This window comes from Filicampus tigris, chromosome 9, assembly GCF_054856515.1.
Source record: "Filicampus tigris isolate MCC_2025a chromosome 9, RoL_Ftig_1.0, whole genome shotgun sequence".
Classification (NCBI taxonomy): domain Eukaryota; kingdom Metazoa; phylum Chordata; class Actinopteri; order Syngnathiformes; family Syngnathidae; genus Filicampus; species Filicampus tigris.
The window spans coordinates 5,296,545-5,312,952 of NC_141225.1; the positions used below are offsets into that span (position 1 = coordinate 5,296,545).

The 16,408-nt window shown below is 40.3% G+C and overlaps 1 protein-coding gene across 1 annotated transcript; it reads right to left on the bottom strand.

Moving 5' to 3' along the window:
* Nucleotides 1-1,528: 1,528 nt before the first annotated feature.
* Nucleotides 1,529-15,468, bottom strand: LOC147141717 (rho-related GTP-binding protein RhoA-D-like). Its single transcript, XM_086039743.1, has 5 exons — nucleotides 15,313-15,468; nucleotides 8,335-8,492; nucleotides 5,951-6,071; nucleotides 5,557-5,687; nucleotides 1,529-4,182 (listed from the first exon to the last, which is right to left on the bottom strand). Exons 2-5 carry the CDS (start codon nucleotides 8,488-8,490, stop codon nucleotides 4,009-4,011), a joined length of 582 nt encoding a protein of 193 aa, XP_085895869.1. The 5' UTR covers nucleotides 8,491-8,492; nucleotides 15,313-15,468; the 3' UTR covers nucleotides 1,529-4,008.
* Nucleotides 15,469-16,408: the final 940 nt, after the last annotated feature.

Below are 16,408 nucleotides of genomic sequence, written 5' to 3' on the forward strand. Positions count from 1 at the left end.
CGGTATTAAGTGCGAAGCAGCAACCGCTTCATTGCGCCACCCGTTTTGCGGTCCAACTGGGTGTCATTTTATTGTAGGTGTTGATTTTCCACTGCTCTGTCATTAAGGTCTTAGGTTCAATTCCTGAAACAATCTGTGACTTTTTTGTAACTCATATTTATTTATATAGGGTTAACAAACACTAATCCATCCATTCTCTGAATATGTATATGAATGTATATGTAATATGAACTCATCCACACTCCTCTTACATTCTTAATACCAAACATGTTCATGCACGTTACTCATAGGGATGAGTGAGTATTGATACTTGCAGCCTTATTTCAAGGTAATGGATACTCGCGTTATACTGTATGTATATGACACACATTCAACTACTAGCAGTTCTTCTCAAATAGTACACCCCATCCCCAAAGCAGCACGGTGCGCTGCCACGGAGGGGAGAAGGGGGGAGCTTGTGACCCCAAGGAACTTTTTTTTTTGCCATACTAGAATAATTGTAATTGCACATCCACTACAGTATGTGGCAGTGGTGCGCAGGGAGTATTAGCTCTAAGGCACAGGTGTCAACTCTTGTTCCTTGTAAGCTATTATTTTACAAATGTGGAGCTGAGCAAAGAAGAAAGGGTTCAGTGTCTAAAAAAACATACCTCAATTAAGTGTACCACAAAATGGCCTTAGTTAGTAAAGGCAAACCCCAACTATGACATTTTTCCCCAGAACTCTGTAATTTTCCAATCACTAATGCACACATCACTTATATATATATATATATATATATTATATATATATATATATATATATATATTATATATATATTATATATATATATATATTATATATATATATATATTATATATATATATATATATTATATATATATATATATATATATATAATATATATATAAAGTATATATATTTTGATTGAAGATAATTCTGTTTTGCTTTGAATGTTTTAAAGCACTTTGAGTTGCATTTTTATGTATGAAAAGTGCTATATAAATAAAATGTGATTGATTGATATATAGTTTGTATTTCGTGCGCATCAAAGTTAAAAGTAAATGCAATCTTGCTTTTCACCAGGAGAGGTCACTAAAGCCGGTCCGCCTCTGATTGTAAACGGGCTTCTGTCAGCGATTCCGACTGCAAACTTCAATAGGATTAAATACATGTGCTTCCGACTCTGCTTAGTCCGTCTATTTATAAATTTCCGGTCCGTCACATAAACGGAATGCCCATCTCTCAGTAATAGTTTAATTATGCTACAGTAATATGTGTACAATGAGTGTGAAATGGGGATCATATCAACAGTGATGTTTAAACATTACAATACACCCTATATGTAGTTTACAAAACATGTATAAATGTGAGCATAGCTTTTTACTTGGGAGGCAGCTCACTTGTCTAAATGTCTTATATGAACACATTCACTAAATATGAATTCAGAGATGTCTAAAATGATTAATTGGGACACTAGATTAGTGTAATAAATTTAAATTGCACAAAACCACTCCTCAGCATAGCCATTTAGTCTTATCGCAAAAATTGTTTATTAATGTTCACTTGGGATGAAACATTCGCTGTTAACAAAGCTGTGTACGCCAGCGAGTTTCTCTCTCAATATGCATTGCCATTTCAAATACTCTCAGAGGGAAGGGGGGAAGTGACGTGACACCTAGCAGAAGCTAGCGCATGCATGATTCACTCTGGGAATGCTGCTCTTCTGGCTACATGACCACCGTTATCCAATAAATACATTTTCAAAGCGACAAGATTTTTGTGCACTGATAAGAACTGCCTTGTCACGTCAGTGTGCATCATTGTTGAGCAGCTGCAGCAAACAATCCATCTTTGTTGTACGTCCGTATGCCTATGCTGTGAGACACTTGAACAGCACAAGCGGCCTCCGTGCAAACTTGTGTTAAAGTATATCAATGTGCGACAGAGGTAAGTGGCGGAATGCAGTCTGCCTGAGGAAGGCTGTTAGCCGGGCCTCGAAAGAATCCTCAATCCGTGTGACAAAGCCTTCAAGGAACTGACTGATCCCTTCCCGTGAATACATTTGTATTATTCCAATGCAAAACTGTTATGTGATATCACTGCACTTCTCTACACCTCACTTCAGCCAACATAAGTAGATTAATTCTTCGTGCGTTTTTAATGTCTTTTTCTGCAAGATTAACAATAGTGACATGTACTCACTCATCCCTAGTAGTCGTGGATGACTGTTGAGCAATGATTCACATTACTTTTTTTGGGTAAGTTTCCACTTCCTGCTTACCATTCAGGACTCACAGCTGGAGAATGGGAGGATGTGATTTGGATCTCCAGCATTCAGTGTGACCTAAATGTGCTAGCTACAGAGAGACTTACAGTTTAACATATTACAGGGTTGAGTCAGTTTGAGATTATTAAAACATGACATTGCCAGTACAGTTAAGAGGGCGTTTTATGACTGTTTTGGAAATTTCCCCTGCATGACGATGACAATGTAATTTTGTCATTTTCCAAGCAGAGCAGAACTTGACAACCACCAAAGAGTGAAAAATGTATTATAACCTCTCCGGTGATGTCGATTTGACCTTCTCTAAAGTTTTGAATGGCCATGTCCAACTCTTAAGTACCGCAACTTGTTTCGGAACTTTTTGCATAACTCTTGTTTCAGCGTAAGAAAGATAAGGTGTCATTAAGTCATTAAATGACACGTTCTTGGCTTTATTTCCACTTGTCTTTGCACACAGGCATTGAGACATGTTTGGATTGTGCAGGATCATAGGTGATTATGACAGCTGCTTTGTCATCGGAACATGTCTTTGACAACACATCCAAACTTTCTCTATTCTCGCCCACTTTTTAGGCCTCATCTTTGCTCATCTCACGAGATTGGAAAATTTCTAACAGCTGATATTACCCATATCTCAAACTCCAACATGACGGACAAAAAAAGTACCCAGCACTTGAACAACAACTGTGTGTAGTGCATTTTAGGTTCATCCTGAAATAGCGGAATATCCCTAACTGTTTAGGAGTAGTGTAAGATACAGATGAAATGGAATTTGAGCTGCAAGAATGGAAAAACGCAAGCTCAACTGGTCTATCCGGTCTGGTAGAGAATGCCAATGGCGCACCAGAACAGAGAAGGCACCAGGAGGGGAAAAGTAAACTCCTCACCATCACTCACTCAACTCCCATAGAACACACAAAGAATGATGACCCGCTGGAAAAGCCCGCGTGAGCAAACGACGCTAACATAACAGGAGTTCCAGGCTAACCAGTCAAGCGCAGATTCCATCGGCAGGTGGGGACGCCAGTGAGCGGAATCCATCATGCCTGCCTTTGCATTCAGGGAAGTTTCGTAGTCTGTCAGCCATACATACTGGCTCGTGTTGTTTTGGCCGCTTTCCACCATGCCAAATTGTCAACGCGAGCTGGTAATCACATATCGAGTAACGTGGCGAGCACTCCTGTGTTGTGTGTTTGTCACGTTACAGGAGCACAGAGGCAATTTACCCGTGACGTGCCAAAGCAAGAGCAAGAACAGCAGCCATTTGTCGCTCTCCAAAGGAAAGCCTCGGCCCTATCGTAGTTCGCAATGACAACACAATGAGAAGTAACTAGGCATGTAGAAAACGTACAAAAAGGCACTAGCTGTTAACGCAGACAGCGATTTAGCAGGGGAAACCGTTTGGACGGGACCTTCCTTAGAGAGACGAGATACTAGCAAGGAAGGACGCTGACCACCCTCGCTCGACCAGATGGCATTCTAACATGTATGACAAAGTAAAGGAAATCAACAAAGACTTTTTTTTTTCCAAACATCATTTTCTAATATAGACAAAGTTCATTTCCTGTATGTTTTGCGTATAATTCACCTGCCTGACTCCTAATATGAAATGCAGGATACAGTACAAAGATGCCATTGGGGGGAAAGGTAAGTCCTTTTTGTGTTTTTCCTCTCTCGCTCCTCTTGTTTCTTGATTTTCACAATGGCGTCTTCACAGATTGCTCACAACAGCGTGCAGGCGCTTCTCTTCTTGCGCTTGCGGACCTGCAGCGCCGCCCTCGTGGCCATCTCGAACACCTCCCGCACACCGTCCTTGGTCTTGGCAGAGCACTCCAGATAGCCAAAGGCGTTGATCCTGTTGGCCATCTCGCGGCCTTCCTCAGTCTTGACTGGCTCCTGTGGGAGACAGGAAGTTCTCAGTTTACAATGCTCCCATCATACAATATTTTGAGGTTACATACTGCGCACGATGAACTACTTTCATCGCATTGCAAAAATGTTTCCAACACACTTAATGGTTTTCATTTGATTTCAGAATTTATGACCTTAATACTACTTTAAGCATAGGAAAGTTATTCAGATTTAAGAACATATTTGGGTTCCGTTGCCGCCATAGGAACGGAACTTCACTGAAACCGAAGGACTCTCGCACTGTTACTGAGGCTCCACTGCTTAGGCCCCTTTTTCACTCTGACCAGTGACGCTTTTCCATTGGCAAGACCATTTACTGTTACTTTCTCCCCAAGTTTGCCACTGCTGGTCACACAATGGTTGCGCAAACTCCAGTCTCCATTGGCTGCAGATCCATTTTCTCATTGTCCTCAGTCTCGGACAAACGTTGAAACCGAAAATAACTAAAAAGTTTTACTGCGCGTGTTATTCACAGCATCATCGTTTACATGAGTTATCGATGAGTGCATAATTTGTTTGTAGCCTTCAACAGAGATGGGCATTTTACTAAAAATGTAGTGTCTGTTATTAGTCATCCGTCTGCAGCGCAGGTACCTTTCTGTCGGCTGTCATTCGCCTTTTTTGGGGGGGGAAATAAAATAAAAAAAACAATACCTATAGGCCGGTCCGCCTCTGATTTTAAACAGACCGTCAGCTATTCTGAAGGCAAACCTCTAAAGCACATCCCCCGAAACCCCCCCCCCCCAGCCATCTGGACGATATTTGAACAGATAAGAGTGCCTCACAATGACTCTCTGCACCATGAAAGCCTGTTTACAGCCTGGTTCCTCACTCAAATCTGTCCCAACTCACTATTGTTCCTCGCCACGGCCATCGAAGCCTCGCCATGAAAAATAGCCTAAAGACGGACTGCAGACGAAAGACTAACTAAATGAAAGGGCTTTCGACTATGCTTATTCCATGTATTTGAAAATTTTACCTGTCATTCGTCAACCGTCAGCAAAACGGGCGTCCGTTTGTCACTTGCTATCAACTGAAAATGACATCACTGCTACAATGTCATCATGGGATCAAAGATACATTTGATTTGTGTTGTCATTTTTTTAATCACGCATTTCATTGTGCTTGTCGTCATTAAGGGAGCGGGTTAGCTACAGCCTATCCCAGCTGACTTTGGATGAGAGACAGATTACCCGCTGGACTGGTTACCAGCCAATAGCAGGACTACCACAGTTTCTGTGTTTTGACCCAATGACTTTCCAGCTCCAATGACATAAAATCATAAACATATGTAATATTTAACTGGGTCTACAGCCTGACTTTGCAAAGGTGCTATCGTCCAGGCCGATCAATGTGTACCTGCTTCATCTTGGCCAGCTCCCTCCGTGTGTGATCATCGTTCCTCAGGTCTTTCTTGTTCCCCACCAAGATGATGGGAACATTGGGACAGAAGTGCTTCACTTCAGGTGTCCACTTCTCGGGAATGTTTTCTGTCCCAAGCGAGTGAGAGAGAAAACGAGATAGAGAGAGGATATGAGATGAAATACTCAAGAGGGATGACTATAAAAAAGCAGAACAGGCAGATCAGAGTCACTTCTTTTGATGAATTGCTCTGCAGGCTGCTCAAGGCAAGGATGTTCTTAGCTGCATGAATCCCACTTGCCATCAGACTGCTTATGGTCTGACATAATCACAAGTAGTCAAACATTGTTTGTGAATCAAGGGGAAGCTACTAGCTAATCCACAAATATACCTAAACTGTCCGGGCTATCAATGGAGAAACACATCAGGATGACGTCGGTGTCTGGGTAGGAGAGAGGCCTCAACCTGTCGTAGTCTTCTTGGCCTGCCGTATCCCACAAGGCCAACTCGACCTGCATTAAAAGTAACAAGAAACATGACCGGGATGTTAGAGCATTTAACAAGCCCCCAATATTATTCAGATAATTAGTGGGTCACTTGAGCGCAAATATACACAAACAATTGTCACTAGATTAGTAGTGAGCATCGTCTCATCTCCTGCCAAAGGTAGATGTATGAATTATAGGGTCTGTGAGACATTTTCCCCGCAATGCCTTGGAGGAGACCTATTATGCATTTTTTCTCAATTTCTCTTTTGCATTCATAATTGCACTTTAATCAAGTACAAATACATCTTACCAGAATATTTGCTTATTCTATAGAATTTGCACCGGTTAGCGTTGTTTTGGACCTGTTAAGGCCAACAATCCTTTTTGTTCTCATTAAAGAGTTAGTTGCTAGCTTGCCACTGATTCATTCTGCCACCCAAACATTCCTCTGTGAACGGCCAATTAGCTTCTCTCAACCACCAGTTCATGCACAGTTGCTAGTGCAAACTGTAAAACATATGTATTTTGGGGTCTGATATTTAGAAGAACTTTCTTCCCCAATCATCACTCAGACTAATCATCTTCTTATTTGTGCTGCTGTGGAAATTTGCACAGGGATTGGCCTCATCCCTGCAAGCTGCTGATTAATTCAATTAGGGAAAGTGGGAGATTAGTAGGCATCAAACCAAAAACCTTCTGTGCTTGCGCATGGGCAAACAAGAGCCACTTCCCGCTCCGCTGCAATCTTTCGGTAATCCAAGCTAAAAAGAGTATGACAAACCAAAGACCCTTCGCTTAAAACTCAAAGGCAAAAGCGATGCCTTCCAGAGTATGCAGGCATCAGTCCCAAAATAGAGGTCTGCAGAGGCAGAGGGTGGGAGGTGGCAGCACGATGCATGAGCAAGCGTAGCGACCATGCACCCACAGGCTTTTGGGAGAAAAAACATCTAATTTTAGAGAAGGCCCGATCCGCTTGAAGGTGAGAGATTTCGGTGAAAGCACAAATCCATTTGATCTGGTTGTATAACAGTCTAATTCTAAAGGGAGGGGTGGGGTGGAAATCCTCTAAAAGTCACAGTGATCCCCCACTGGACCAAAGTCCACTGTGGATCCGTGAATTTGAATTTCCTTTCATCCAAGTGCCAAAATGACAGGAAATGAGAGACTTATCGCACGGGAGGAAGAAAGTCCTGAGGGATGGAGCGGGGATTTGCAAGGACAACGTCTTCGTTCCCCGTCTGAACAGGAAGCCGGGAGATAGTCATTTCCTGTTATGCTGCGAAGTGGTGATCCTGAAGGGAACAAATCCCCTCAACAGAACAAGACGTCTACGGCTCACACTCAAGACTTTGATAAGCAAGAAAATATATATAATGCTGTAATTCTGGTCCTTTGGTGTAAGACCTGGAAACTGAAACTGTGGAGGAAAAAAAATAGTTCCTTGGTTTATGTGATGAATAGTTCCATTAGATGTTTCTTGAATTAGATGTTCCTTGAATTAAAAAGTAATTTTCCGGTTATTGACTTAATTTACCTCAGGCAATGATGTGTGGACTAACACTGATTTCTGGAAAATCAACTGTAATAATAATGCATCAGTTTTGTATAGCGCTTTTCTGGACACACAAAGACCCTTCACATGAATATATTGTTTATGGGTTAGGGTTCACATATTCATGGTTTAGGGTTCACACATTCACACTCTGGGGGTGGTAAACAACACTGCCCTCTCAGTGTTGTTTACCACCCACAGAGTGTGAAGTGGTGTAGGCTGAAATTGGTCAACGGAAACAGTAACGGAAGCCAGTTTAAAATGACAGTCGGATCGACCTATAGGAGATTACTATTTGGTCCGGTTTGACACAAAGGCGGCTAGACGGACAGCGGAAGGGTACCCACACCGCAGATGGGAAGGCGATAAACCAACTGGCAAATTTTAGAAAAATGCCCAGCTCTGTATAATTCAATTAAAGAGTTAGGTTTAGGACCCAAAATAGGTGCTGGCTTAATTTCTATTAGTCCTTTTGTTTGTTCTCACCAATTTATACCTGTTGAGTTCTTTATCGTTAGTTTACATACAGTATAGTATGTATGGCAATACAGTAATTTGGGGTCCAAATTTTAATTTGACCCAGAAAGCCTAAAAGATACTTATATACAGCAGGTAAGATGTTTTTCATGTTTTTAGCATTGATGAATATGTGGTGCCTGAACATTTCGATTTATAATAAAAACACAAAAATAAAAAGGATTGCTCACTATGATGGTTTTGATTTCAAGTACAAACCTGTTTGCCATCCACTTCAATATCAGCAATATAGTTCTCAAACACTGTCGGCACGTAGACTTCGGGAAACTGGTCTTTACTGAAAACGATGAGGAGGCATGTTTTCCCGCAAGCACCATCGCCGACAATCACCAACTTCTTCCGAATGGCCGCCATGTCTGCCAGGACATAAGGAGGAGGGGGACAAACAATGATGTTGAAATTTGAATTAAGTGCCCGATCTCAATTTAATGCCTGCAACCATTTTTTGACAGTCTATTTCCATGTATAATTCAGGTGACATCTCATAGTTTATGGTTTACATTGATGGAAGACATGAACAACAACTTGCAGATGCCCAAACTGAACGTAAATAAGAACACGGGGGTCAAAACCAGGCAGTGACAACACAGAAGTTATAATATTATTCAATATTACGTTGTGTTTAGTTAGCTGATCTCAGGCTTGACCATTTTTAATGATCTCTCTCTTCTTTCGTTCTTCGTTTCACAGCAGGTGTCTTTTTAACGTGCGGTGTGGATTGGACAGACATGAGTGTCAATGTCCCCTCTAATTTTCCATGCGTCTGAGCCCTCACATAAACTGCCTGAGCATTCCTTGCACCACAGTGAGCAACATCCACAGACTTATAAATGAACGGCCTAACAAAGCCGTTTACTTGCCGTAGCGAGAAGTGAAGCCACCGGCAGCGATCTTACATTGCCACTCGCTAAGCGCGCCCAACTTGAATGGCCTACATTGATTTCTCTGGGCATTTTCATGTTATTTTCTGTCTCTGCAGCAAAACTGCATACATTTTCTGTGCGCAGAGATGGTGAGAGCAGTGTGCAATTGCTCAGTGTGCAGTTTAGAGAGAACATTGCTGGGTGTGTATTGTACTTTTTTTTTTTTGTTCCAAAAAGAAAATACTGACTATTGTTCAGATATATAAAGCAAAAGCAAAAGCAAGAGCTTGTTTACATTGATGTTTTAATGCAGAAAAAGATCCAGCTTATTCTGATAAGGTAAGTTAATGTATAAAAAGAGAGCTAGCTTTTTCTGTTGCACTTTGGTTCTGCATGAATATTAAGAGAACTAGCTTGTTCTGATAGTGTTTTTTTATATTTTGGAATCAGTAAAGCCGAGTTGGTTTTAAAATAAAATCCATTGAAATCAATTCTATTGTTTAGTTAGAGTTACCTTTATTTAGTGTAGGTTTATTTACAGAAAAGCCATTGTTGTGTGGCGGTCATACGATATTTAAAGTTGTCAAAGTAAGACCTTATATTTTTTTTTTTAGAAATGTACTTCTATGACAAGCCATGTATCATTGTATTATACACCTGGACGATATATGGTCTTGACAGGCACCTTGTCATTGTAGACCAGGGGTGTCAAAGTCAAATGTATGGAGGGCCAAATACAAAATTTTGCGACAAGCCCATGGCCGGACTGATAGAATGTTCATTGAAATTTTTTAAAATGTCCAGATTGGATTTGGGTCCTTTGCGCCTGCTGATGATGTCACGCTTTATATTTCTGTAATATATTTCTTTGCCTCTATATTTGTCACCCCCCCCTAGCTGTTGTGTTTTTATCTTCGTAGTTACTGAATAAAAAATAAAATAAGTACATTACTGCTACTTTTGCGAGGCAGCTCGTACATCACTTCCGTTTGCGTTTCTCCTGCCAAACTGGAAACAATTTTCTGGTTGACTCGGGCTGCAACTGTACATAATGTGAAGTAAAACGGAGAGGATCGTATGATTGGAATGATGTCTCCAGCTGACTATTTTAGAGTGGCAAGGTTTGAATGTGGGTGCTCCTGTCAGAAAACACAGGCCCGTATTACACTTGGCACGTCTATTTATTGTGGTCTGCAACAACAGCGAGCGCGAAGGACCTGATCACTTCTGCTCCCCACACCGGCTTGCTGCAATATCATCCCAGGGGCCCTAGAAAACCTTCTTGCGGGCCGGATGTGGCCCGCGGGCCCTGACTTTGACATAGGTGTTGTAGACCATGACTTACCAAGAAAATCAGACAAAAATGCTAAAGGCAGAAAAAGGCGAAGGAAGGGAATAACGATAAGAGATGCAGGGTAGCAACAAGCTGTGATTTGAAGGAATGCTCCACCCTTAGTTACCGCCATCAGAATTTTTCACACAAGTTTTGTTCGTAAACAAGCAAACAGGCAAAAAAAGTTTGCCGTCTGAAGCGAGCATGACCACTTAAGGTGGGAGAAGGGCGAGAGAAAACTCCCCCCTCGCTATACAAAACAAAAATAATCCACTTCCTGTTGAGCTTTTGTGGAGGCCATTCAACTTGGACTGGACATGCGAGCATGCACGTATGATTAATCATACTTGTTGAAACAAGTGAGTCGTTTGTGGTTGTCTCTGGCTACTCTATGTTACTATTAATACAATGAAAACAATGTCATAATTAGCACATTGATCTGCATTTAGGGCTGATCAGTTTGCTAAACAAATGAATTAACCACTTCAAGTCGATGGTAATGGTTTGCATAAAATCAATCCGGTTTGATATTGTATACACGGAACTGAAATAAACACTATGTAAAAGAAATCCAATTACTTCTGATAACTTTTTGACATTGTAAAAATGCCTGGAAATAACATGCAAATAAATCCTGGCTTTCCCGTGATGCTTCTCATGCGCCAGTTTACCGGAAATTGAGTGTTATTTGTTAATTGAGCTCATTGAAGGGAAAACCAGAAGACTGTAAACATCAAAACTAACTTTTCAGATCTAACTGACAACCCAGTCACGCCTTGTGAATACCTTGTGTCAAATTAACTACTGAGACAGTAAACTGACTGGTTCAGGGGATGTTTTTTTATTTGACTTGGCAATGGGAAACAATCACAAAGCATGAGACACGAAAGAATGGCAACGTTTAGCGCAAATCCACAGAGACACACCGAGTCAGCGGCACAGCTATTCCAGTTATGTGACGGGTTAATGAACACACCACCTTTCATTCTCTAAGGAGGCTTCATGAGGCTTAGGGGCCGACGGCGATTATGCAACACATTGAGCGGCATAACCACAAAAGCAGAACGTGACCCTGTCCCGCGAGGTAAGGCCACCTCACAGATTTAATAACGACCGGCATCCATGAGGATGAGTTCCAACAAGCAAGCAAAAATTTATTATGGGAAGTCACACTTGTTTGTCGCCACTTAACAGAGGCTGACAATTATTGGCTGCAACATTATTTGACATGCAGGGATGTCCAAACTTTTTCCACTGAGGGCCGCATGCAAAACAAGCAACCCAATATACTGCAGGTGAGATAAAAGAGTTACAATAAAGTAAGTTTAAGTCATTTCTTCTTCTTCAAAAAATAAAATAAAATTACCCGTCAGCTTTGTGATAACCCCGGCAAATAGCATTATTGTGATTTCTTGTAACATTCAAATGTCCCATTGTTCATTTTTTAATTAAAAATAGTGTTATACATATTGTGATAGAGTGGACCTCTGCATTTTAGTGGTTCAGCAATTGCAAATTCACCTACGCATAGATTTAAAAAAAAAAAAACACTGTTTTTGAGACCCTACCTATTAGGGATGTCATAATATCGGCAACATCATGATATCGCAATATTAAAATTGCCACAATATATTGTCGTCGTTGTGTCCCGATATTAAGAGCAGCAAATCTGTTTAAAAGCCCATGTTGTTTTCCATTTGTGCAGTTCCACCACCCTCTGGCGATTAGTTTATTAGTGCAGTTTAATTTGATGCAATTTTTTTGCCACCGGTAACGGATAGATATATATTTAAGATCCACGCTATTCGCCAAATAAAGGGGGAACATAAGACATTTCAGTTCCTCCACAAATTGACCCAATTCCCAATGTGTGCGTGCATTAGCAAATAAGTGCCTCAATGTTAGGTGATCGGTCATTGTAGGTCCTATGTTTTAGTTTTTAATATATCGCCAACCTCACTACAATATTGTGATAATTAGCGTATCATGAGGTTCATAGTGATATTATCGTATCGTGACATAACCTACCATTGCTGTTTTTTTGTTTGGATTAATGATTTTTATTTTTACTTTTTTTAATGCTATGAGCTTTTCTTTTGAAATGCTATGAGCCTCTTCCCAAGTGTTTTGGGATCATAATTTGTTGCATATTTATCAGGCCCGATTCAATTTGATTCAGTTAAGGATGTCACGCAGTACCAATTTTACTTTCATATGAAAGAAATTCTCAGAAGAACCAGTGTTGTAAATAGTAGAAACGTCTTGCTTTAACTTGGTGCATTAGTAAAAATATGAATATTTACATGAAAGATTTAGCCCAATGCAGTTACATTAATCATGTATATTGAACATGACCTGATCAAAACAATAAATAACGTTTTGTTTTTTTTTAAACCGAAAAACTTCCAGACCCTTCAAGCTTGTTGGCGCTGATTTCAGTGCTTCTGCCATGTTGTTTAGATACGTTACTCTCGCATAGTGACGGGATCGCAGGCGACGCGAGAAGTCACGTGAATTTATGGGAAAAACACGTATTCATTATGGAAAAAATAACATCCACCCATCCATTATCGATACCGCTTATCCTCACAAGGGTCGAGGAGCTGGAGCCTATCCCAGCTGTCTTCGGGCAGTGGTTGCCAGCCAATTGCAGGGCACACAGAGACAAACATCCACACTCACAATCACACCTAGGGGCAATTTAGAGTGTCCAATCACCTTACCATGCATGTTTTTGGAATGTGGGAGGAAACTGGAGTACCCGGAGGAAACTCACGCAGGCACGGGGAGAACATGCGAACTCCGCACAGGGAGGCCGGAGCCGGGATCGAACCCTTGACCTCTGATCTGTGAGGCGGACGTGCTAACCAGTCGACCACCATGCCGCGCAAAAAATAACAATCATGATTCATTTGATTGAGATTGAAATGATTAAGAAAACGATTCAAAACTTAATATTCATGCAACTTACTAAACCTCGACTATTCAAAATGATCATGTGGCCTCATGAACAGTAGTTCCTGCACGTTGAACACTTTATTATTGAACATGCTATTCTTTTTGTGAAGTACAAAATGACCTTGTGAATATGTGAAATTCATGCCTCTTGCATTTTTATTCTTCTTCAACCTAAAGTTAGGAATGCTCCTTTTTACACAATATTTGAGTTATATTTGAGGACAAAGTTCATAGAAATGGTTCTAGAGCACTGAAAACACACATTTGTGCTCCAAATTTCCTCTTGGGTGCTTGTTATTGTGGCACAAATCTAACATCATAACGTAGCCTCTGCCGAGTATATGCAGAATGCTAGTGTCGGGGGGTTTGCTTTTTGATTTTCTATTTTTATTTATTTATTTATGTATTTATTTATTTATTTTTTAAATCAAATTATCGAGCGCAATTTCTATTGACATTGATCACGTGTCTATCACGATATATATTGATATTGAATTGATATTGCCCAGCCTTATATGCAATTACTAGCCTTCTTGCATTGCTGAAAGATAACTCGTTTTCAGTTTACAGCAATGCGGTATGCACGTTGCCAATGATGGTTACGCAGCGCGAAAAGAAGCACAACATAGATTATCCACCCACCTATCCATGCCAAGACTGTTCATATACCGAAAATAGTACTTAAATAGCTCAACGACTTTTCTACGAAAATGTTGCATGCACCTGGAATTGTCCATAAAAAAGGACATTTGTAACTCGGGATTCCACTCTAAATCAAACAGAAGGTGAAGCTTCATTGCAAAAACAGTGACTTTTTACCAAAGGATGTGAGCAAAACCTGGCTGCAAAGCTTGAAAACAAAACGCCTGAGATGTTACAAAATATTAGCTCCCAGCAAATGTACAAACAGTGGGCCATTTTGGTTTCTCTGTGACGTTTTTCCAGGGATTTTGGCCATGTCCAGGATTCCTATCTGAGCAAGCTCCTGGTCAGGAATTCCACTGATGGCCACTACAATTAAACTCGGTAAACTAGACAGACTACCGATGCTTAAGTGCAAAAGTTGTACAACATGGCAACAAAGTTTGATGTTTTGAAGTGAAACATGAAAGACATGAAGTGTTAGACAATACTGGCTCCCACCACTAGTGCATCCAATGTACATGAAATTAGGTATACGTGTTCATCATGACAAAATACATGACAACTTACAGAGAACGTGTGCTGTTAAATGCACACTTTTGGATTTAGGTTGCAGTCTATTTGGGTTATTTTGGTCATTCTAGGTGAACAACCCCCTCATAGGATTTATAGAAAGTAGGTACTGTTTTACTGCTCGAGTGTTCTTTACTGAATACATTAACAATCTAAATAAAAAAAAAAAGCTAACTTACTCTGGCCTCAGCAAATACCAAGTGAAATGGGACATTTTCTGGATCTCTGACATAATCCTGTGATCCCCACGGGAATGTGGAAGACACCATGGGGACATTCCAGAGGGTAAACGTTTCCTTCTGGGAGAAAAGGATTTTCTACGACCTTTTAAGTTGTTCAACGTATAGTCAGATCCTCCAATCAACGTTACAGTACGTATACGACACAAGAAAAAAAAATATTTAACTAATGAGGAACTGGAGCAGATTCCACGAACAAACCCGTCGGCGGCTCATTAGATTTACCTTCTTCCATACACAGGTCGATGCGGTGAACAAAGTGTACAAAGCGACGGGTGGTGTGTGTGTGTAACACGCACTTCACATTTTAACACTATCAACCTAATAATAAATATATATATATATATATATATATATATATAAATATATATAAATTTAAAGATTAAATTCAAGAACTGGTTAGGTGCAGAGAGGAGGTTAGTTTGTCCAAAAGGGGAAAAGGGCGAATGTTTGGAGCTGGAGCCACCACCCTAAATGAGTCACAACTACTGTGTCACGCGAAAGGAATACAGTAATATGAAGAAAAGTAAAGGGTTCCCGACCGACATGAACATTTAATCTAAATTACCTTCTCGTCGGCCAGTAGAGTCTTCTTCCTAGATATTAACTCACAGTTTGCGCTTCCTTGCCAGTGACTACTTCTTCGCCTTCTTTTTCACTGCAGTACTCGCCTAAAAGCTACACAGCTAGGCGAACAAACCCCGCCCACCCGACTACTTACATTATCCAACTGATTCCGTTTACGTTTCCGAAGTAAAATGTTAATCATATCTAAAAATGTTGTCCATTTTATATTCAACTCGATTGAATGACCCTCATAATGTTTCATTTAGTAATTCACAACTGTTATAAACGTTTAAGGTCCAGTTATCAGAACCACAAAGAAAACGTTACGATATAAACTTTTATTTCGAAGGCAAACTATTCTAATTTTCAGTAAATGTAATAAATAATGATAAAGCTGCTGCTGCATGGCGGCAAGAGTCATTCGCGTGCCTCCCTCACTGGTTGAAGATGACATCATCTGCAAAGTGGAAAAGGACTACCAGTGCAACAGGAGGTGCTGCTGGTGGTAGGCCTACTTACTGGGCGTGAAGCGCTCAAGTTGGAAATTGGAACCTTCTTCTACACTGTAAAACAGCAATTACGATGAGGGCATCATCATATTGTTATACTATGTATGTATAATTGCTTTATTGTCAGCAATGGCACAATAACCCATGCATTTAATTAAATCAGATCTGTTTTAAAATTACACTCTTTGATTATGCGTATAATTTTAATTTAGTTTAAAGAAACAATTATTAATTACTACAGTTTTTCCCAAACTTGTTGCACCAAGGCACATATTTACAAAATCTCATGGCACTCAACCACACAAAAATGTCACCAAAAATAAATGACCATGCCTCAATTTAGTCACAAATCTACTTAGTATGACATTTGGGCCTATTTGGTTAAAGATGAATATATTATTCAATTGTATGAATGGCAATTAGTGGATACAGAGCTTAATTGAGTAAAGATATGTATTTACTGCAAATAATGTAAGTTACCAATTAAGTGAAATTGGCGTGGTGATTGGGAATCAATGAAAGAGAAAACCATTCCTGTAGAAATTGCTTGTGAATGCTTTAGACCTCGCATGTATAAATGCTAATTTA